Source organism: Arvicanthis niloticus, chromosome X (genome assembly GCF_011762505.2).
Source record: "Arvicanthis niloticus isolate mArvNil1 chromosome X, mArvNil1.pat.X, whole genome shotgun sequence".
Taxonomy (NCBI): domain Eukaryota; kingdom Metazoa; phylum Chordata; class Mammalia; order Rodentia; family Muridae; genus Arvicanthis; species Arvicanthis niloticus.
The window spans coordinates 71,024,028-71,047,700 of NC_047679.1; the positions used below are offsets into that span (position 1 = coordinate 71,024,028).

General features: G+C 32.1%; 1 protein-coding gene across 3 annotated transcripts in view; it reads left to right on the top strand.

Annotated features, from left to right (window-relative positions):
• Pcdh11x (protocadherin 11 X-linked) overlaps positions 1-23,673 on the top strand; it is a 497,227-nt gene that overhangs the window by 36,749 nt on the left and 436,805 nt on the right. For all 3 annotated transcript variants that reach the window (XM_034485675.2, XM_076919132.1, XM_076919133.1), the window contains one exon: positions 5,181-5,766. In XM_034485675.2, the coding sequence (XP_034341566.1) occupies positions 5,227-5,766 (540 nt within the window). In that variant the 5' untranslated portion in view covers positions 5,181-5,226. The remainder of the gene's footprint in view (positions 1-5,180; positions 5,767-23,673) is intronic.

Genomic DNA, 23,673 nt, shown 5'->3' on the forward strand with positions numbered 1-23,673 from the left:
AATTAGTTAATATAAGTGATAGAATAAAATTTTGGAGACAATTTATTTAAAGTTGAATATTCACACCCTGTAATAGTTTGATTTGACTCCAATATAAAGAAATTGAACACTGAAGTAAAGGTAGACTAGTCTGTTAATATTATAAAGTATATATTGTAGGTTAAAAGGAATCTTGTATATTTTGTTCACACATAGCTTCTTAGTACCTGTAACAATGTTTGCCACAGAAATCTCTTTTGATAAATAGATCTTGATCTAGAGAAAAAGCTCCCACAATTCTTGTGTTAATAATTCCTAATGAGAAAGTAGATGCCATTTTTAGGTTATCTACTATTTTTCTTATTAAAAGTACAATTGCATTATCTCAATTAGAATTCTTTAGAGTCATAAGATATAGGTTTTATGAGCTTATATTGGCTGCATTGGCTTATGTTTTCTTAGTTTATATTATTTGTAGATATTATAGATTATAGATATTATAGATTATTTATAGATATTATAGATTATTTTACAATAGTGACATTTATTACATTTCCATTATATATTCATTTAAGTTTAGAAAATAGTATTATTATCTTTTTTTTATACTATACTTTTATTCTAGGTTTTAAAACCCCTGAAATAATTTCAAATGACAAAATCATTTAAAAATGTTTAGTTTGAAAATAGAGTTAAAGTTAGTTAGAATGAATTGAGAGAAAGCAAGTTCATGGAATTAGGTCATTGTCTTAATTCTTTTTCTTGTTTAGATATAGTGCAATATGTATGCAATGTTTTTTTAATAGTCTGTATAAATTTTCTGCCAATTGTAATAGTGTGTAATTCCTAAGGGTAGGCTAAGAATAGACTGGCACTTTTAATTTCATTTGTCACTGCCCCATTTTTATTCTGCTTATGTTTGCATTATATTTATAAAATCATTCAGACACACACTTTTTAAGTGTCCTAGATTCAGAGTATAGAAAATACATACATGTGTACACATTTGCTCTTGGTATCAACAGAGTATTTTTAATCACACATTCATAATACTAAAAATCAGTAATTCACAGGAGGCCAGATCTTGAACAGGTTTCTATATTGTGTAATCCCACTTCTCATCATTGACTGAATGATGCTAAAAATACACAATTGTCAAAAATAGTCTTCTGCTATTGTTTACTAAGATCAAGCATATCTTCAGTATTCATTTTCCTCACTGTTATATCTCAGTCACTTATAAATGATACTAACATCTAAACAAAATTTCTTAGATATAAAATGTATGTTTCAGAGTATCTATGATCATACTTTATAACATATATTTTTAACACTTAGGTAGTTCATGATATAAAATATTACTTTTGTTAAAAATATTTGCTTATTCTATTACTGACTAAAATGTAAATTTTTCATTTTTCTAAGTTCATGTCATTCACCATTTATATATGCTTATATATTTTTAAATGCAGATGTCTAGCTATGTAGCAGATGGGTTAATAGCACATTTTCTGGCAGTTATAGTCACACAAAAACTATTTATATCATGCTTCACTGTGTTTAGAATCATTGCTGAAACATTGTTAATGTTGCTATTTCCTAATAAATACTGAGTTAAGAATATCATTAGATACCTGTCTGCATTAATATTTTTCAGTAATGGAATTTTAAGTGTCTCTATATAGTGATATTTTAAAGCTGCTGTGTGCTTTAATATAGCAACAATTACTCATATTTAGTTATAAAGATGTGACATTTCATAGTGTGTAGTGTACTGGTATACAGGATTCATATTTTATTATATAACATTACACACTAATATTTTTAAATTTTTGATATTAAATGTTGCTTAATTTGTCAAATGGCTATATAAAATATGTAAAATTGACATAGAAATAAAGAATGCCAAAAATGAAAGAAGAAATTTTTAGAAATTTGTTAATTGTTGAATTTTATCAATGGATTAGGGAAATAGGGACCAGGGAGATGTCTCAGACATCAGGAGTACTTGTCATGTTGCTCTTCTAAAAGACTCAACTTTGATTTTCAACATCCATTTTGAGTAACTCCAGTAGTAGGGTGATTTAATATCTTGGCTTTTGAATGCATCCTCACTCCCATTTAAATACATACACACACACACACACACACACACAAACATACACACATTCATATACACATATACACACCCTTAAAAAGGAACAAAGCAAGAAGAAACTTTTGTATTTACTATCTTGAAAAATTTGTTTCCTTTTATTTTATGTTTATGAAGGTTTTGCCTGCATCAAATGAATGTAGTGGCCTCAAAACTCAGAAGAGGGCTTCAGATATCTTGGAATTGGAGTTATAGATAGTTGTGAGCAGGCATGTGGATCAAATCAATGCCAGGTATTCTGCAGGAGCAACAAGTGCTCTTAACATCTGAACCATCTCTTCAGCCTCTTAATAAACTTAAATTAATGAAACAGGATAAAACAAAAACAGGTTAGAATCGTACAAATGGAACAGACAGAAGGAGAAAAGGCTAAGAGAAGGCACAAGAAATAGAGTCCCACTTGTTGCACTCAGTATATGCAGAGGACTTGGTGAAGACCTGTTCAGGACTTGTGCATGCTGCCTCAGTAACTGTTAGTTCATAGGTCTTTGACTACATTGATATAGAACCTTTTTCTCCTAGTGTCCTCCAGCCCCTCTGACTTTTGCACTCTTTCTGCCTTTTCTGCCTCCTCTTCCATGTAGTGCCCTGATCTCACAGATAAGGCATTTAATAGACACAATGCTGTATCATATGCTACAGAAGGAAACTGTTCTGATGATCGCATAGAAAGGCAATGATCTAAAGAATATAGCAGGGTATCATGAAGTACATGCTGACAGGAGACTGATATAGCTGTCTCCTTAGAGGTCTGCCAGATTCAGACATATTCAAAGGCAGATGCTCACAGCTAACGATAGAACTGATCAAGGGGTTCCCAATGTAGGAGTTAGAGAGAAGGAACTGAAGAAGCTGAAGAAGCTGAATGGATTTGTGGCCCCATGAGGAGAGCAACAATACCAACCAACCAGAGCTCCCAGGGTCTAAATCACCAGCCTGGGAGCACATAGGGAGGGACCCATGGCTCCAGCTGTATATGTAGGGGAGGATGGCCTTATTGGGCATAATTGGGAGAGTAAGTCCTTGGTCCCATGTAGGCTGGACACTGAGTGTGGGTAAATTTGAGGGTGGGGAGGTAGGAGTTGGGGGGTGTATCCTCCTAGAAGCAGGAGGAGGGGGGATGGGATGGGGGAAATGGGGTAAGGGAATAACATCTGAAATGTAAATATAATGTCCAATTAAATAACAAAAAATAATTTTATTGATTTCTCTTTCAACTAAACAGTAGTATTTGGTTTTCTCTTAGGTTATTGGCCTTTCTAGTGTCAGTTTTTTTTTTTTTTTCAGCAGAACAGCACTAGGTATGAGTTTCATTCAAGTCAAATAAAATATTTACTTCCACAAGCATTTTGACACTATTGCACCAGCTTATCTTACAGGCACATTACTTGTGTTGATGTAGAGTACTATAAATACTATTCCATAGGGGAGACAGTTCTAGATAGGTACCATCTTGACTTCTTTGTGTTCAATCGGTTATGTAGGTGTTGTTTTCAGCAATAGCATCTTACCATCAGTGTGTAGAGAGCAACTTACAGCTTTTGTAATAGCTTCTTTTTTTTGAGAGTTCCCATAATGACTTTTTTGGTCTATGATTCAATTTAATGTTATTGATTCCCAATGCTGGAAGCTTCATTTGGTGATTAAAGTTGGCCAGATGTGGCTCTGTCTTCCTGGTTATTTGGCAACTTCATTTATATCACTTCTATATATGTATATATTTTATGAAGCTTCTACTGTTTTAAGTTTCCCAAAGATGACTCAAATGGTCCTAATTTTAAATATATTCCTATGTATTAAGAACATTTCCCCTCCTCCTCCCTCTTTGGTTATCCTATTTCAGTCTTCCTCCTGCATCCATCTATCACATGTTTTGATTGTATGAAGTAATGAGTTGTATATTATCATAGGAAAATTTGATCAAGTTGAGATGAACAAAACTATCACCTGATATTGTTTTATGATTTAAATGTAATAAAAAGCAATAACAATACTTTCTGAAATCTTTATATACAAAGCAATTACTTTTCTTATTTTCAAAACTAGTCCAGGTATTCTTTATCTTGTCTATTCTTATGTCATTTTTTAGCATGAATTTTCATTTTTTAGACTATAAACATAAATTTCAAATTTAGAACTTATTTTAACCTGTATCTCCTATTACTTGCATGTTATTTAGAGATTTATAGTTCTAACCATAATGTGTCTTCATAAACTTTTATCTTACTTCTATGTCTTATTAGTACCCTCAATGGTTTTTACTGTTCCCTAAAAAACAACAATAGCAACAACAACAATAACAATAAACTATGTTCTCCAAATTCTAAAAAAGGAGATATGTATAATAATCTGAATTTGAATTTCTGTAATTTATATTTACTGTTTTTTTTCATCAAAACAAGAATCAATTCTGCTTTTCATATCACAATTTCTTTCCTGTATTTAGATAGTTGTCATATAACCCATTTGCTATCTTAGACCATGTTTGCTTTGAATTCAGACTTCACCAAGTTCTTTGTGGGGGAATGTGTTTTACCTACTTTCATCTGAAAAATTGTACATTTTATGCACAGAACTGAAAATATGGAATGTTATATAAAATACTCATTAACACTAAAATAATTGTGATTGAAATCTTCAGTAAAACAAAGAAACAATGGTATTTTGTGATTGTAACAAATACCTCTTCACTTTTCCTTGACCATTGAATCAAATATTTAAATTGCTTATATTTCTTTTAAATATCTTCAAATATTAAATACATAAATATCCTCAGTTGTGAACACTATTTTTAATATACCATCTCTGTTATCTACCATAAGTGATGCTTCATTTTTTCTCTTACTATAGAAATTAATAATAACTTGATTCAAAATGAGTTTGTCATTTACTTATCACTAATGCTAATATTTCATTTAATGATTTTAATTTTAAGTAGCTTTTTGTTAACATGCAGATTTATAGTTGGCTTTCTAATTATTTTTTTCTCTCTCTTCTTCCCCCTCTCTCTATCCTTCTTCCCTCTGTTTTCTTTTCTCTTTGTCAGTATATCGTGGGCTGAAAAAACAGTTACCCTTTGTATCCAGATTGGTATGGACTTGTTGTCCGGGACGTATATATTTGCGGTCCTGTTAGCATGCGTCGTGTTTCAGTCTGGCGCCCAGGAGAAGAATTATACAGTCCAAGAAGAAATGCCAGAAAACGTCCTGATAGGCGATTTGTTGAGAGACCTCAACTTGTCGCTTATTCCCGACAAGTCCTTAACCACTCCTATGCAGTTCAAATTAGTTTACAAAACCGGAGATGTACCATTGATTCGCATTGAAGAGGGTACTGGAGAGATCTTCACTACTGGCGCACGCATTGATCGTGAGAAATTATGTGCTGGAGTCGTATTGGATGCCCGTTGCTTTTACGAAGTAGAGGTTGCTGTTTTGCCAGATGAAATATTTAGATTGGTTAAGATACGCTTTCTGATAGAAGACATAAATGATAATGCACCATTATTCCCAACAACTGTTATCAACATATCAATTCCAGAGAACTCGGCTATAAACTCTCGATATTCTCTTCCGGCAGCCGTTGATCCTGATATTGGAATAAATGGAGTCCAAAATTACCACCTAATTAAGGTATGTTTTAAAAATATTTTGTTACAGATATCAATATTCTTATAGGATAAACAATATTTTAGACTTTTGAATAAACCATTTTAACTTTCTATGTTTATGCAAAGCATATTAGAGAAAAGTCATGAATGTACATTTAGCAATCACATGTTTTTTTTTTTTTTAACCTGGACTGTATATATATTCTTTTCCAAGTATTTGTGTTTCCACAGACAAGGATCTCAGCTCTGCTATTTTTGAAACAACATATTACTTGGGATCTGAGTTTTACTCAATCTAGTTATGACTCTGTCATAAATTTTACCTAAACACACAATTTTAAATATTAAGAATGATTACATGAGGCAATTTATTTTAAAAAGATTATTTGGGACAATATGCTAAATCTTGGTACTTGAAAAGATGTTAAAATCATGAGAGGTGTTTAGGATATTGCTCTTGAGATTTTCATGCACGTATATAATAAAATATGATAACAGATATCCCAATTAACTGACCCTTACTCCTCTCATATCCTGCCAACATATAGTCATTTCAAAGTCTTTTTTAAAGCTAGAATTTCTGAATATATTTGTATTACTGATAAAGTTTTGAGGATGATTTCAAGTCAAGGTTAGACCTCTAACCATCTTTTCTGTCCTCAAAGTGAGACTAAACACTCTTTTAGTTCTATAAATTTTTGTTTTGTCTGAATTGTTTGAGAATAAAACTTTCATTTTTTTCTATTATACAAAAAGATAAGTAGGGTTTTTTCAAGTTTTTTTTTTCAGTTAATCTAAAAACTTAGTTTGTCTTGGTTTGAGTCTTGTACATTGGACAGAGAATGGAAAAATGAATAAAATACTACATATTCATTATATGTGCACAGAGGTTTCACTTAAGTGCATACAGTACATGGAATTTTTTAATTACTGGAAAGATTTACAGAATAGTTAAAACCTCAGTTATTGGTATGTGAAATAATAAAATATACATAGTTGTCTTCAGATATTAAGCATATTTTCAGATATAATATTGATATAGATGAGACACTTAAATTTATACAACCAAAATGCTATTGACATTATGACTAATGAAGAGTAGTGAAAGAACACACACACACACATACACACACAAACATACACACACATACACAAATATATGTATATATATAATTTTGATGGTTATAATCTGTAGATTTTACCCAGAGGATGTATAATATGAGTAAAATTCTCAACAGACCTTGTTGTTTTTATAAGATACATATCTTTATAAGCAAACTGAAAACCACAGTTTTGAGTAAACTCAAATAAATACAGATATTTGGGTGTATGAATTAATTCTAACAAGGAAGTATTTATTTGGAGTAGTGATATAAAACAGAGGGTTTAAAAGATTTGCTGATAAACATTTTTTTTAGAATAGGTCTGTACAGTGGTATTTACTTTTCTCATATATTTATAACAATAGTGGAAATATGCTAATCAGAATTTTATATACACTTTTTTCTTTCACTGTCAGCACATTTACTAACAAATAGCCAACTGTCTGTCTTTTCTCTCTCTCTCTTTAAAATAATACATGCTATAATTACATATAAGGTAGAAGTCTGAAAAATAAGCACTAAGCATAAAGTAAAACGGCATGCATAAAATGTTATAGAGATATATTCGAATATTTGACTATTTAAAAATGTAAAACTAAACACTTTTAGTTGTGAAATATACAACAAGATTGACTCTCTGAGGGAACTCTTTTTTAACAAAACTTTCTGCAATGGTAAACATTCTTAGTCTTTGATAGGCAAAAGTATAGCCTTTAATTATATGCTACTGAAGTGCTTGAAAAATCGGTAGTGAAACCAAGGAACTGAATTATTTTTGTGTATATTGTATCATTTATACTTTTAGTTATTTTGTTAAGAATTTCATGTATATGATATATTTTGATAATTTTCTACCACTCACTTTCCTCCAGTCTTCCTAAATTCCTATAAAGTCTTCATCCAAACTTGTTGTAATTATTTTTATCCACTGAATCTGTTTAATCTTTCATTTTATTTTAATATCCATATATTCTGAGTGACTGTCATATTGTACAGGTGATCCTAAATACAAAGGGTTTATTTAGGATATAATAGTAACAGGTAAATTTAAAATGGGATCATAGAAAACTGAAATCAGATAATAAAACTATTCTTTCATTTTCTACTGGACATTTTGAAAAACTGTCAAATTTTAAAATGCTGGACTTGGTTTAAGAAATAATTCTATCAACTTTACCACAGAACAATTTAATGCAGTATTATATTTGTCTTGAAAATTGATTAACAAATTTAAATGAAACAAACCCACTGGGAAGATTTCATCTTGGTTAAAATATGTTTATTTTCACTTGAAATCTTAAAAAATACCATCAAATGATATAGGGTTTTCAATAATTTGTAGAAATGCTGTATATCCTTTCTTTTTTGGTTAGCACATAAGATACAACTAAACTATGTATTTCACCTAAAATACTTTGGCATTTGTATAGCATCATAAAAAAATACTGTTCTGAGTGCTCGTTAAAAATAATGAGAATAGAATACAAAGGATTGCCCAGGGCACACAAAACTCTATGACATGGGTGACATTAACTGAATGCACATTGACTTGAAAAATTTTCCTGTCATGAAAGTGGCATGTATTCTGTGGGAAAGGTAGCTTAAAAACATATTTGATTCATCCATATATGTTAGTAAATTTTACTCTTGGAAAGTAATTGGGTCAACAATAATATTTTTATAAAAGACTTGCTGTCTTACAGCATAGGTTGAAATTATATTATTGCTAATCTGCTGTACTTCTATTGAAGCCCAGCATAGAAAAATTGCATTTGATCATAACTAAGGTAATATAATATATACACATATACATATATTTATATCAGTGTCATATATATCAAAAATAGAAAATATAGAAAAATTCTAGGGAAAATCAGGTCAATATATAGTTTCATATTAACTAACTGAAATTAAATAATATGGTGGAGAATATTAAATATATGATGATTTGTAGAATATAAAGTAGCATAGCACATAATAGTACTAAAATGTCAATTAGTGTGTAAATAATTTACTAACTATTGAATTCAGATTATTTTGTAATTTTAGGTATAATCTAGCTTAAACAAAAAAATGTATTATTTCATGTACATTATACTTAGAAAATATTTTCTTACTCCCATGTTTTTTTCTCCTTTGTGGATATTTTATTTATTTACCTTTCAAATGTCATCCCTTTTCCTGGTTTCCCCTACAGAAAACCTATATCCTATCCCCCCCCCAACCCCTACCTCTATGAGGGTTTTCCCCAATTACCCACTCACTCCTACCTCCCTGCCATGACATTTCCCTAAACTGGGGCAACAAAGCCCCTCAGGCCCAAGGGCCATTCCTCCCACTGATGTCCAACAAGGCCTTCCTCTGCAACTTACATGGCTGGAGCCATGGGTCCCTCCATGTCTACTCTTTGATTGGTGGTCAAGTCCCTAGGAGCTCTGGGGTATCTGGCCTGTTGACACTATTGCTCCTACCATGGGGCTGGACACCCCCTCAGCTCCTTCACTCTCTTCTCCAACTTGTTCATCAGGGTCTTCATGCCAAGTCCATTGGTTGGCACCAAGCATCTACTTCTGTATTTGTCAGGCTCTGACAGAGCCTCTCAAAAGACAGCTATATCAGGCTCCTTTTAGAAAGCACTCCCCAGACATCCACAATAGCATCGAGGTTTGCAAATATAAATGGGATTGATCCCCAGATGGGGCAGTCTCTGGATAGCCTTTCCTTCAGTCTCTGCTCCACATGTCTCCATATTTTCATTAGACAGGAGCAATTCTGGATTAAAAATTAGAGATGAGTGGGTGACTCCATACCTCAGCCTGGAGCCAAGTCTAACCTCTGGATATGGTCTCTACAGGTTATCCCTCCCTTTTGTTGGATATTTCATCTAATCTCATCCCCACTCTGTCCTGGGAGCATCTTGCTTTCCTGGCATCACTTAAGTATACTATTATATCATCTGCAAATAGTGATAATTTGACTTCTTCCTTTCCAATTTGTATTCCTTTGATCTTTTTTGTTGTCTAATTGCTTTGGCTAGGACTTCAAATACTATATTGAATAGGTAGAGAGAGATTAGGCAGCCTTGTCTAGTCCCTGATCTTAGTGGGATTGCTTCAAGTTTTTCTACATTTAGTTTGATGTTAGCTACTGGCTTGCTGTTTATTGCTTTTACTATGTTTAGGTATGGGCCTTGAATTCCTGATCTTTCCAAGACTTTTACCATGAAGGCGTGTTGAATTTGTCAAATGGTTTTTCAGAATCTGATGAAATGATCATGTGGTTGTTTTTTCTTTGAGATTTTATGTAGTGGATTATGTTGATGGATTTCTGTATATTGTACCATCCCTGTATCACTGGGATGATGCCTATCTGATTGTGATGAATCATCATTTTGATGTGTTCTTGGATTTGGTTTGCACGAATTTTATTGGGTATTTTTGCATTGATATTCATAAGGTTGATTGGTCTGAAGTTCTCTTTTATTGCTGGGTCTTAGTGTAGTTTAGGTATAAGTGTAATTATGGCTTCATAGAACAAATTGGATAGTGTTCCATATGTTTTTATTTTGTGAAATAATTTAAAGAGTATTGGTATTAGGTCTTCTTTGAAGGTCTGATAGAATTCTGAAATAAAATGATCTAGTCCTTGTTTTTTTTTTTTGTAGGGAGACTTTTAATGACTGCTGCTATTTCTTTAGGGGTTATAGGACTATTTAGATCATTTATCTGATCCTGATTTTACTTTGGGGTCTGGTATCTGTCTAGAAAACTGTTCATTTTAACCAGATTTTCCAGTTTTGTTGAGTATAGGTTTTTGTAGTAGGATCTGATGATTTTTTGAATTTCCTAGGTTTTTATTTTTGATTTTATTAATTTGGATACTGTCTCTATGCCCTCTGGTTAGTATGGCTAAGGGTTTATCTATCTTGATTTTCTCAAAGACCCAGTTCATGTTTTTGTTGATTTTTTGTATAATTCTGTTTCTATTTTCGTTTTTAGATCCTAGATGGTTTTGTTTGACTCCTTCACCTATTTGGTTATGTTTTCCTTTATTTATTTAAGGGATTTATATACTTCCTCTTTAAGGGTTTCTTCCTCTTTACCAGTGTTCTTCTGTATTTCTTTAAGCAAGTTATTTATGTCCTTATCTAAGTCCTCTATCATCATTAAAAGATATGATTTTCAACCTGAATCATGCTTTTCCAGTGTGTTGGGTTATCCATTACTTGTTGTAGTGGGAGAACTGGGTTCTGATGATGCCAAGTAGCCTTGGTTTCTATTGCTTAGTTTCTTGACCTTGCCTCTTGACGTCTGGTTATCTTTGGTTCTAGCTGTTTTTGCTGTCTCTGACTGGAGCTTGTCCCTCTTGTTAGATCGTGAGCTTATGAGCCTGTGACCTTAGGTATGCCAGCAATCCTGGTAGACCAGCTCAATCCAGGCTAGATTTAGGTAAGGAGAGCTGTTGCAGAGTGTTAGCTCAAGGGCACAGATGGAAACAGGAATGATACTGTCTATGGCTGCTCTGTGGCTCCTGTGCCCTGTGGGCTCCCGGCAGGTATTGGAGCAATAGTGTTGTTCTCATCTGTTAATTTAGATGTGACGGCACAACTGGGAGACCAGTTCTCTCTGGCTGGGATTTGGGTATGTAGAGCTGTGGCACAGGATTAGCTTCAAGGCACAGATGGAAACTGGAAGGAATTTTATTTATTTATTTAATTAGATTCCAAATACTGCCCTCCTTCTGATACCCAGGGACTCTTATGGAAAAATTTGGGGAAGGATTGAGGGCCTTAAAGGGGATAGAAAATCTACAGGAGTATTAAAAGTTTCAATTAACCTGGACCCCTAAGAGTTCTCAGAGACGAAGCCAAAACCAAAGGGAACATTACTTTTCTAAAGAAAAAAAATTAAGTGTAAGAGTATTTAGGGAAAAATCCAGATATGCTAAAAAAAAAACCATGTATTTTTAAATCCCCAGAATTCTTTCTAGTTAGGACTGTTTTATTTCTAAATCTATCTACTTATGTATAAAAATTACATACAGAAAACAAATATTGTAAAAAATTTCCTAAATATCTCAGTATTATCTATCATTTATTCATCTATTTATCATATATCTATACATATATGTGTATCTATGTAAAACATGTATATTCAATATACTATACAAAGAGCTATTAAAATAGATTTAAGATATTAAACTATCTCTCTGCCTAGCTTTCATTTTTTTACTTGATGCTTTGCAGTTTTTTTTTCATTTTTTTCTTTTCTTTTATTGGATATTTTCTTTATTTACATTTCAAATGTTATCCTTTTCCAGGTCTCCCCTCAGGAACTGCTTTTTTATTCAAGGAACTTTTTATTCAAGGCCTCTTGATCGGTTCTAATCAAAGCTAAAATATGTTTAAGTGCATCCCTAAAGCATTGTGTTTTTTTTCTATCAACATCAAAAGATGTTTTAGTCCAGAGTCTATTTTACATAATTAATGCATTTAGGCTCTTGTTCTTATGTTTATAGATCTTTCACATTGATTAATACCTAAATTTGAAATAAAGTAAATAACCATATAGTTACATTTGCTTTAAAGTATAGTCTTTAAAATCCAGATTTTTAAAATATTTTCTACCACTCTTTAGTGATATTAAAATTATTTAGAATGATTCATCAAACAAATATATACACATATATGTTATAGAGACAAGCATTCAACTGTCAATTTTATTGCCAAAGATATACTGTTTATTTAACTTTATCTCAATACAGCATATAATATCAGATGAGACATTAAGTTCATTAATGATATAATAAAAAATATACAATAAAGTGTAAATGTTTTGAAACAGTTCCCTCAAGAGTCTCAGAAGTGTTTCAGTACAAATATATCCTTATTTGTTAATTGTAAAATGAAGTATTACTTAGAAATTTATCCTTTCAACTTTAAGTTTATTTGAGTTTGGTTTCTCTCCAGATTTTCATTTCTGATCTCTGTTGAACAGAAATAAAAGAGGTCAATTAAATGTTTATGTCTTTTAAGTCCCTTAAAACTGAGGCTGTTATCAAAGTGCACCTCCAGTGGGGAAAAACAATAATACAAGATTTATAAATGGATCTTTATTAATGTTATGTTTTATTAAAATGTAACATTAATAGGATCAAGTAACTTTTGACTTCATTGTAATTATCACAATCCTGGTTAGTATTCATAATTGAATAATCAGTTACAATGTATATACTTATTATGAATATTCCTACATGGAACCTTATATGTTGGAAATTTAACAATTTAGTAATTTATAAATCAATACTTTAAAAAAAATTAGTTTGTAAATCTTATCACTTTTTTCACATAATGACTTTTAGTTTACTATTACCAAGTAAATGTAAGATAGTCCTAAATTTTATTACTTAGATTACTTTTGATTCTTTATTCTTGTACATCTCATATGTAAGTGATAATTAATTTTATGCTTACATTATTTAAAACATTTTAAAATCAGAATTATTAAAATCTTAGAAGTAAACTAAACCCACTAAAATTAAACAGCCCCAAACTGTGTACATTTCAATGTATAGTTGTAAATTTTATAAATGCCAGACAGAATCACTCAATAGCTAACACAAAAATGTACTTAAGGGTCTAAGGGTTGAGGAAATATATTAGCTGTCAAAGGCTATGGTTCACAAAAAAAAGACAAAACGTATTTAAACAAAAAGTAACTGGCACATAACTCTTTACTAACAAGTTCTTTCTATCACAAAATCTGGTTGGTTAAGACTCATAATTCTGATCAATGATAGCATTGTATTGCTATAGGAAATGTAGGTAATGTGCTTAGTTTGAATTGTTCCTTTTGTTTAAACTTCTAGCATCTATAAAAGCAGTATGCAGTAGAAACTGTCACTGAACTGAAGAATTAAAAATGAATGTATGGGTAAAACATTTACATCGAAAATGCTAATTTTTTATATCACAGATGTGTGTTTTAAGCAGTAAGGTGATTTTGATAAAAGTTCTAATTTCGTTTATGTTTACTCTACAAAATAGTTGATATAACTTTTTGCTTTTTCCAAGATGTGTGACCTTGAACTCAATGTATCAAGATTTTCACATTTTTAGCTGAAAATATAAATTGAACATAAAAATGTTTTCAGTTCAAAATAAAATAGGAAAACCTGGGGAGATGGCTCAATGTTTAAGATTACTAGTTACTTTTGCAGCGTACTGGGTTTAGTTTTCAGCATTCACATGATGACACACAACCACCTATAAATCTAGTTTCAGAAAATCGTGATGCCTTCTTTTGATACCTGTGAACACCAGGAGCATGGCAAGAAGACATATATACAGACAAAACTTTCATACACGTAAAATAAATCTTAAAAATAAGACAAAATAAAATAATAGGACCAGGGCCTATGGTTCTTTGTGTAAAGTGCTTGCCATGTAAGTGTTGAATACATGAATAAGAATCCCTGGAGTTGATATACCTCCATTCCCAAGCACATACATACAAACACACACATACATACACACATACAAATATGCATATGTATACCCCTATACACAGAGATAAAAATTTTCATATTAAATACATTAATAGCCTTCTTTTTAATTTATTAGTTTATCTCCAGTTCCATGAAGGCAGTTCAAAAATTATGAATAAAGAAATAACACAATAGTATAATGGATCAAATGACTTGCCTTAAAAGTATAACTTTTCTTAATTCATTTATATATTTACATCATAAAGGCTGTTTCCCATCCCTCCCCCCCATCCCACCTCCCCTTCTCCTCTGAGTGGCTTAGGTCCCCTCTCCCTGGTTATTCCACTAATCTGGTTCATCACGTCTCTGCAGAATTAGGTGCATTCTCTCTTTGCCAGAAAAGGCAGCTTTATATGTTGGGGAAAACTCAGTGCAGCCAACTCCCTGTATAATTTTTGGTTGGTGGTTCAGTCTCTGAGAGCTGCCAAGGGTCTAGGTTACTTGACACTATTGATCTTTCTATGGTGGTCCTATCTATTTCAGGGCCTTGGGTACTTCCCAAGACTCTAGCTTAAGAGTCCTGGACCTCCATCCAATGTTTGGCTGTATGTATCTGTGTCCATTTTTTTGTCAACTGCTTGGTAGAGCTTCTTGGAGTACAGTTATTCTAGGTCCCTGTCTGCAAACATAACAGAGTATCATTAATAATGTCAGGGATTGTTCTGTGCTCGTGGGATGGGTTTCAAGTTGGGCCAGTTATTGGTTAGCCATTCCTTCAGTCTGCTCCTTTTTTGTACCTGTTTTGCTTTTAGAGAGGACGAATATTGGGTGTAAAGGTTTGTGGGTGGTTTTCTGTCCTTATCCCTCCACTGGGTGGTCTTGCCTGGCTACAGGAGGTAGCCTCTTCTGGTTTCATGTCCCCACTGTTTGGGTTCTCAGCTAGAGGCCTCATGCAAGGTCTCTAGGGCTTCCTACAGTTTACCCTTCTAGTCCATCTCAGGCAGCTGCAAATTTCGATTCATTCTCCTGGCCCTCTGGTTCTCTTTCCTGTTTCTCCCTTCACATGGTCCTGACACCCACATTCCCCTCTCAACCCTTCTCCCATATAGTTAGTTCCCTCTCTCCCTCTGCCTCCTATGACTGGTTTATCCCCCCTTCTTAGTGAGAATCAATCATCTTCACTTGGGCCTTTCTTCTTGTTTAGCTTCTTTGGGTCTGTGGTATATATCATGGATACCATTAAAGTTATGGCTAATATCTACTTTTCAGTGAGTACATGTCATGCTTTTCCTTTTGTGTCTGGGTTACCTTACTTAGGATATATTCTAGTTCCATCTATTTGCCTACAAAATTTAATATAGTTTTCTTGAAAGTAACTTTTAGCTTCTAGGTACAGCTAGGTAGACCCATAGAAGTGAAACATGAACTATGTTATTAAACAAGAGTCTAATAACATACAGCCTAATTTTCTTAAATATTTTTCTTTCATTTTTGATTAATTGATTTACTTATTTACATTTCAAATGTTGTCCCCCTTCCCAGTCTCACCTCCAAAATCTCTCTTTCCCATTACCCCTTTGCCTCCCCCACCTACCCACCTACTCCAGCCTCATCCTTCTAGCATTCCCTTTAGCTGAGGGCAACAAGTCTCCACAGGACCAAACACCTTCCCTCACATTTATGACAGATAATGCTTTCCTTTTTTACATATGTAATAGGAGGAATGGGCAGACTCATGTATACTCTTTGGTTGGAGATTTAGTTCATGAGAGCTCTAAGGTGTTCAGTTAGTTATTATTGTTCTTTCTATGGGTTTGCAATCCTCCTCAGCTCCTTCAGTCCTTCCCCTAACTCTTCATTTGGGGTCCCTGGGATCAGTTCTGTGGTTGTCTTTGAGTATCTGTGTGTGACTTAATCAGGTGTTAGCAGAGCCTCCCAGAGGACAGCTATACCAGGCTCCTCTCTGCAAGCACTTCTTGACATCAGAAATAGTGTCAGGGTTTGGTGTCTGCATATGAGATGGATCTCTACCTGGGGCAGTCTCTGAATGGCCTTTCCTTCAGTCTCTGCTCCATTCATTTTCCTGGCATTTCCTTTAGACAGGAAGAATTCAGGTTAAATATTTTGAGATGAGTGGGTGGCCCCATCCCTCTACTGGATATCATGTCTGTCTACTGGAGGTGGTTTCTTCAGGTTCTATCTCCCCTCTGTGGGTATTTCAGCTAATGTCTTCCCTGTTGGGTCCCAGGAGCCTCTTGCATTACTAGAATCTGGGACTTTCTAGTAGTTCCCTCTGTTTCCCACTCCTACTGCTTCATGTTTCTATTCATTCTCCTGGCCTTCTGTACTTGTCTCCTGTTTCTTCCATGTTCAATATTAACTGGTCTTTTTTTGTGGAGTGTTTATCTTTGCTAATCTTATTTTTAAAAAATGTTACAAAACACATTATCTAGAAATGAAAAATCATCAGTACTAGATTGTAAGTCTATCAAAATAGAATACATGCCCACATATTTTTAAAAGATGAACATATGTACCCACACATTACAGCAACTAAAATGATACAGATATTTATATATTATTTGTTGTGCAACATTAATGTTACTTCCATATGATCAATCTTAAGAAACATATCTTATATTTTATCTATTTTAAGAATGTTTAAGAGTGTTGCATTTTAATTGCAACAGTAACAGAGTTCTATATTTATAGGTGAACAAAGAAAAAGTAGTATATATTTATATTATAGGAAAGACATATTAGAAACAATAAGCATAAATTTGGTTTTATTAAATATGATAGATATTGAATGATTTGTATTATCTAATCTAACCTGGTTCTTTTGTTTTTGTTTTTGTTTTTTTTTATTAGATATTTTATTTACACTTCAGAGGGCATCCCCTATCCCCATCCCCCCCACCCCCCTTAGGAAACTCCTATCCCATGCCCCCTTTTCCTTTTTGCATTTATACATTTTTTAAAATAATGTTAATCATAGACTTTATAAGTTTGGAGTCGTTCAATCAGAGGTGTAACCCACTGACCAACCTAGATATATCAACTATCTTTGACTGGTGGAGATACATGAATATCTGCCTCCCTGTCTCCCCCCTCTTTCTTTCAACACCTAGCTTCTCCTCTCCTTCTTCTGCTCCTCTTCTTACTCCTTTTCTTCCTCTCAGTACTCCTCCTACCTTAGCTCCTCCTACACATCACCCTTCCTGTTAAAATGAAACTTTTCTCTCAAAATACAAGTAGAGCATAATTATGCCAATTTGTACCAGTGAGGTACAGGATAGTCCTAATACCCAGTCCATCCTTTTGTAACCTGGTTCTTGAAATCTCATTTAATTCTGGATAACATGAGGAGTACCAGAAAAACTTATTTTGTTTCATATAAATATATATATATGTACATATATACATATATATATATTCTTTATTTAATTTTTTAATTGAGCTTAATTGAAGAAGATGTAAAGTGTACATATCTTGGTACATTTCCAACAATCTAAAATTAATTCATTTAGTGAGCAGCCAAAAGAAATGTATTGAGGGAGAAAAATAGGTTTGAAATAGTTACTGTCTTCATGGACCTTAATAGTAGGTATTATATCAAATACTATTTATACAAATAATAAGGAGGAAATATTTGTCACCATTAATGAGTATTTCTCCCTTGAACAACTAATATTGTCATGGACTTGTTTGATATCTTCAGAATCATAAAATACTTATCCAAATTTGTTTTAGTAGGTATTTCACCAGGAATTTTCAGCAGTTTACAGTTTTCTAGGTTTACAGTTATGGCAGTGATTTTAATCAACATTTTTGTAAAGAATAATTTTGAGCTACAAAATAAATGCTGTTTTGATGACAGTAACAATGCTTATGCTTATATTACTAAGTACATTATTATATTAATTATCAAACTTCATATCTGTATCTCCTATTATTTTCCTATATAATAAAAAGAAATAAAATATCTTTATATAACAATATATATAATTATATACTAATTAATAGAATAATAAAAGTTTTTTTAAATTTCCTCAATGTCTTGAAGAAAAATGTTCTTTAAAGAACAATTTTAATCTGCAGTATAATATTAATCATTGGTAACTTCCCAAGATCTGATGCCTTATATTCTTTAAAAACTGTATCATATAAACTAAATTTACTTTTTCATGCATATTTTATGTGTATGTACAAAGAAAATATGACAGCAGTGTTTTCTTTCTCAATCAATGACACTGGCTCCACATTTACTTTTGGAACTGGTTCAATGTTAAAAAATGTATTTCATTTATTTTCTTTAGCTTAACTCTTAAATCAGTTGACTCTTTCTCTTCATTTGTCTCTGCCTCCTCCTACTACTCCGTATGACTATGATGCTGTTAATATGAATACTTTCCCATATACTGGTTCTACCATCTGGAATTACTTTATTTACATCTCAGTCACATGCCATTTTAAAAATTATATGTTCTCCTCTATCACTCTGAGAATTTTTTTGCTTTTGTTTTTCAATCTTTTTCCATATAAGTTCAGTCATGATTATCTTTTCATAGTAGACTTTATAAGCGTGACCTGTAATGACATTTTTGTGGTTTATATCTTTGTCCTTTCTAAATGAAAGGCTTTATAAATACTGTTTTTTAAGATTTGGTATCATCAGCCTTACATTATGCTAACATTTCTTCTTGGTTTATGTCCTTTGAGGATTATGGTTTACTTAGAAGGATCCTCTTAAAACGGTTTGGCAAAAGATAAATGTCTTAAACCCAATGAAGGTTTTGCTGTCAGCAATAATAAAATAAATGCTTAACAGAAGATCAAAGGGGCCTTCTCTATAACCTAAGGATGCATAAGTTTTAGAAAACACAGCTAATGGATTAAATGAATTAAGAAGTGTAGAACCTTATAGATTGCTTTCATTTGAGGATAATGGTTTATTTAAGTCCATGAATAATCATATTAATGAATATAAAAGAGTACATATAAATATCAAAATTTGGAAAATAAATCTCTCTTAGTTAATGTCTAATAAATATTCCATTAACTCCCAGAAAGTCAACTACCTTCAGTGATAAATAAGTGTAAAATGAATGCTTAATAAAAAATTAGATTATAAGATTCTATAGTTGATTATTTTATTCTCCTACCTTCTCACTCTGGTTTTTCTTTTGTGTACTTAAGTATTTTTTAAATATGTACTAGGAACATTTAAATCTTTCAGCTTAGCATGAAGATATTTATTGCTATGGTAACAATCACAAATAGCCATACCATCTTCACCAAACATATTGTTTATCTAAATTGATGTTCCTATGAGGAACATATAAAAACATCCTTTTTATATGAATATAGAAGTGACCATAATTCCATTTTTAATGCTTTAGGAAGTGTGGTTGTAGCATGGAAATATCTTTAATAGAAGTTCGAAGTTCTTACAGTATTGGAAAAGTGAAACTCTCATCATCACTGACAGAACATGCATTCCTTTCCTGGAACACTGCTCAAAGTTTTCTGCATGAGCTAAAGTAATATATTCAGCTATATGCTTTAAGAATATAAAAGATTTTCTCAATCAATTTCTTCAAAAATCTTCCCATGCATTTTGAGGTGATGGAAATTTTGCCCTAAACCTTCAGTGATGCTTATATACAATAAAACTTCTATTCATAATAAATAGAATTTTTATACATATATAGTTCTTATGTTGAAAACTATTGAAGTTTGCATGTAAACTAAATTAATAAAATTGATGTTCCAAACACTTTAGTTGTTTGAAAGCTGGGTTTTTTTTGTAGGTATTTCTTTAACAGAAGAGTCTTCTTGATAAATATTTCTATATTACAGCATAATTCCACTATAGGGAATTAAATAATTTCATTAGTTCTCCACATGTTTGTTGAATATTTTATATGATACACACACATACCTATATATATATATCTTTAATAAATCTCAAATGCAAAAGCTTACAACAATCATTAGCTTACTCTTTGCTTGAGGAACAGTTTTCACACTTGTGCTTGTTCTCAATCTACAGAAACCTAATAGACACCAGGAAAAAGCAAATATTGAGTTGGTTTGTGGGCATGCCTTACAGGTACGATATTATTTAATGATGAATGTGAGAAGGCACATTCCATTGTGGACATCGTTGTTCTTGTCCAGAACATCCTAGGTAATGGAAGAAAGTTAGTTAAGCATGAGATAGCTATGGAGAGCAAGCCAGTAAGCAGCATTCTTCCATAGATGCTGTTTCATTTCTTACTTTCAGGTTCCTGCTTTGGTTCATGCCTTGGCTTCCCTGAATGATAGACTATAACCTATGAGCTACATAAACCCTTTTCTGTCTTCCATGTTGCTTTAGATTGTTGTATTTACAACAACAATAACTCATAATGAAATTTCCTGTAGAGCTCAGACTTTATGTATAGACTAAAGAAATAATTAGTTTTATGTTTTGTCTTTGTTTTGGTGTGAATATACTTACATTTCTTATATGTTTATTTTATTTTATACAACTTTTTGCATTCTATAAAAATAGGAATGACTGTATAATATATTCTCTAATAAACCCATAGAATTTTCAAAATTAAAATAAAACAGAGATAATCATATATTAATCAAAATATCTCAAACACCAAATTACTGCACTTATTTCTGCTTTTCATATTTATGTTCCATGCCCTCTTCTTTTTGATGTTCCCATTTCTTTTAAGGTAGAGTATTACTACCTGTGGATGGAGAGATGGTTCAGCTCTTAAAGGCTAGACTCACAACCAAACATATGAGAGAATTGCCACTGGGTATGAATGAAGTCAACTATTGAACTTACTTCAAATATATTTTCACTTTATTTTAAGAGTTCAGTTATCTTCATTGGAAAAAGCTTAATTTGGGAAGAACTATCTAGCAGCAGACAGGCTGTCATCAAAAGCATATAGGATAAATCCTTTTTGAGCTGATACTGTTCATCTTATATAGTGCTCACAATGCTAAATAGGCAAGAAAGTGACATGTAAAGCTGACATAATAGCATTAAGAATTATGTTATTATGGTGTACAAAATTTCCATTTCTTTCATCATGATTCAAACTATTTGTTTTTTGTTTCCACATATTTACTCAGTAGATGTCTGGGCAAGATCTAAACAATGACAGTTTTCAGATCTCAAATGTGATTGGCTTTTTCCTCTACAAAATGTTTTCCTCATTGCTATCTGTCATAAGGCCATTTGCTTAAAGCCTAGAGGATGAGTTACAGAAGTGCTTAAACTTCATACCCAAATAGTTTTCTAGATTCAAGAGTTTGAATGGTTTTTACAGGAAAAAAAAGGTATTAACTTCATTGTCCTAAAAACTTTTGTCAGAGTGGCTTGTAGTTCACCTCATTGTGCTGGTTTGAAGATAATAGTTTTCACTGATACATAATCAAATTTGGGTTAAATTTGTATTCGGGTTTTCTTCATTTGATAGACATTTCAAAGCATGAGGTCATAAAGATCAGTCACCCTGCAAAACATCATGTGTTTTGATTCATTTAGTGCAGTGGTTCTCAAACTTCCTAATGCTATTATCCTTTAATACAGTTCCACATGTTGTGCTGACCCCCAAACATAACTATACTTTTGCTACTGTCATGAATAATAATTTAAATAACATGGACCACCCATGTGAAAGTGTTATTCTACCCTAAAAAGGTTAGTGGATTTGCCCATATTTTCCCATAGGCATTCAAATATTACATGTTATATATAATTACATATATTTCCTATACTATTTTGATACAAGAATATTTTCCTTAATGACTAATCTTAATTTGATCCTCAAAATGTTATGATGCCAAATTTTATTTTAGTTACCAATGTTCCATGTCATAAATGTCTCTCATTAGTGATTGTTTAGAAATTGAAATGCCTAACTGAGTAAGTAAACAGATTTCAAGTAGAGCTATTTCAAAGTCACTTTATTTCTTTTTTTTGTTTGTTTGTTTTTGTTTTTTGAGACAGGGATTCTCTGTCTAGCCCTGGCTGTCCTGGAACTCACTCTGTAGACCAGGCTAGCCTGGAACTCAGAAATCTCCCTGCCTCTGCCTCCCAAGTGCTGGGATTAAAGGCGTGCACCACCACCACCCGGCCACTTTATTTCTTAGAGGCAGTCTGATAGTTTTAGCATAATCCTAATAAAAATAATTAAATTTATTTCAAGTACATGTCTAGATAATATAGTAATTAACAAACCTAGATAAATATAGTAATAATAAAATTAATTAACATGCAAATGGTGGGGAAAAGGTCCCTTACTTTGATAATATGGTTTAACTTTTGCTTGTTATTAGGTTCTTAGATTTATATTATTTATTCTTTTTTTCAGCAGTTTTCAAATTACAAAAGATGTCTATCATTTTCTTTAAATATAAGAATATTCTATGTATTTATCAATCCATTTCCTTTTAAACAGCATACCAAATTTTAAAATATATATTGAAGAATTGTCACTTTTTGAGAAATTGTGATTTCATAAAATTAGCATATAGTAAGCCAAATAAAACCTCTAAGTCTGTCATATGATTTCTTCTTTATCTAGGTTTTCTTGTGCATGTCAATATGTGCATGAGAATGATAGCAAAACAGCATGTAATTCATAGATTTCAAGCATAGTCAATCATAGTTGAATATCAAATTATTATATATCAAGTATGTCTATTCTTTCAATTTCCTTTAAAACCTATTTTCTTTAAAATTAAAAGGTGTAGAGCTAGTTAGAGCAATAGGTCTATTTATTTATTTATTTTAATATTTGAGAATCTTATATGAATTTCAACTTTTGAAAGGACTATCTAGTTGGACTTTGCATGGAGTCAAAATCTCAGTGTAATATGCAAGTTGAAAGATATGACTATTTTAGCAACTTACATAAGTGTAACTAAATAGCACTTGAAAAATTTCTAATAAACTTGCACACTTTTCTTTCACTATTTTTCTCATAATGCTGATAACTTTTTAAGGCTGAATAAGACAGTGTACTTAGCTACAATTTTAATTTCTGCTTTGATTTCCACAGGTAAAGTTGAAATAATATTTTAATTTTACCATACCTAATACTTTAATCTACGATTTAGTCAATATAACAGTCATTCATGTTGAATATATTTTCACATTTCCAAATTAGTATCATTTAATCATTTTAATACCGTAAAATACTGTGGACACTATGATTTAGAATTCCATTTTTAGAGAACATGTTATTTAAGACCTATGCATTATATATAACATATATCTTCCAATGATGATGAATGATTTTAATTTCTGTGATTTCTCCTATTTT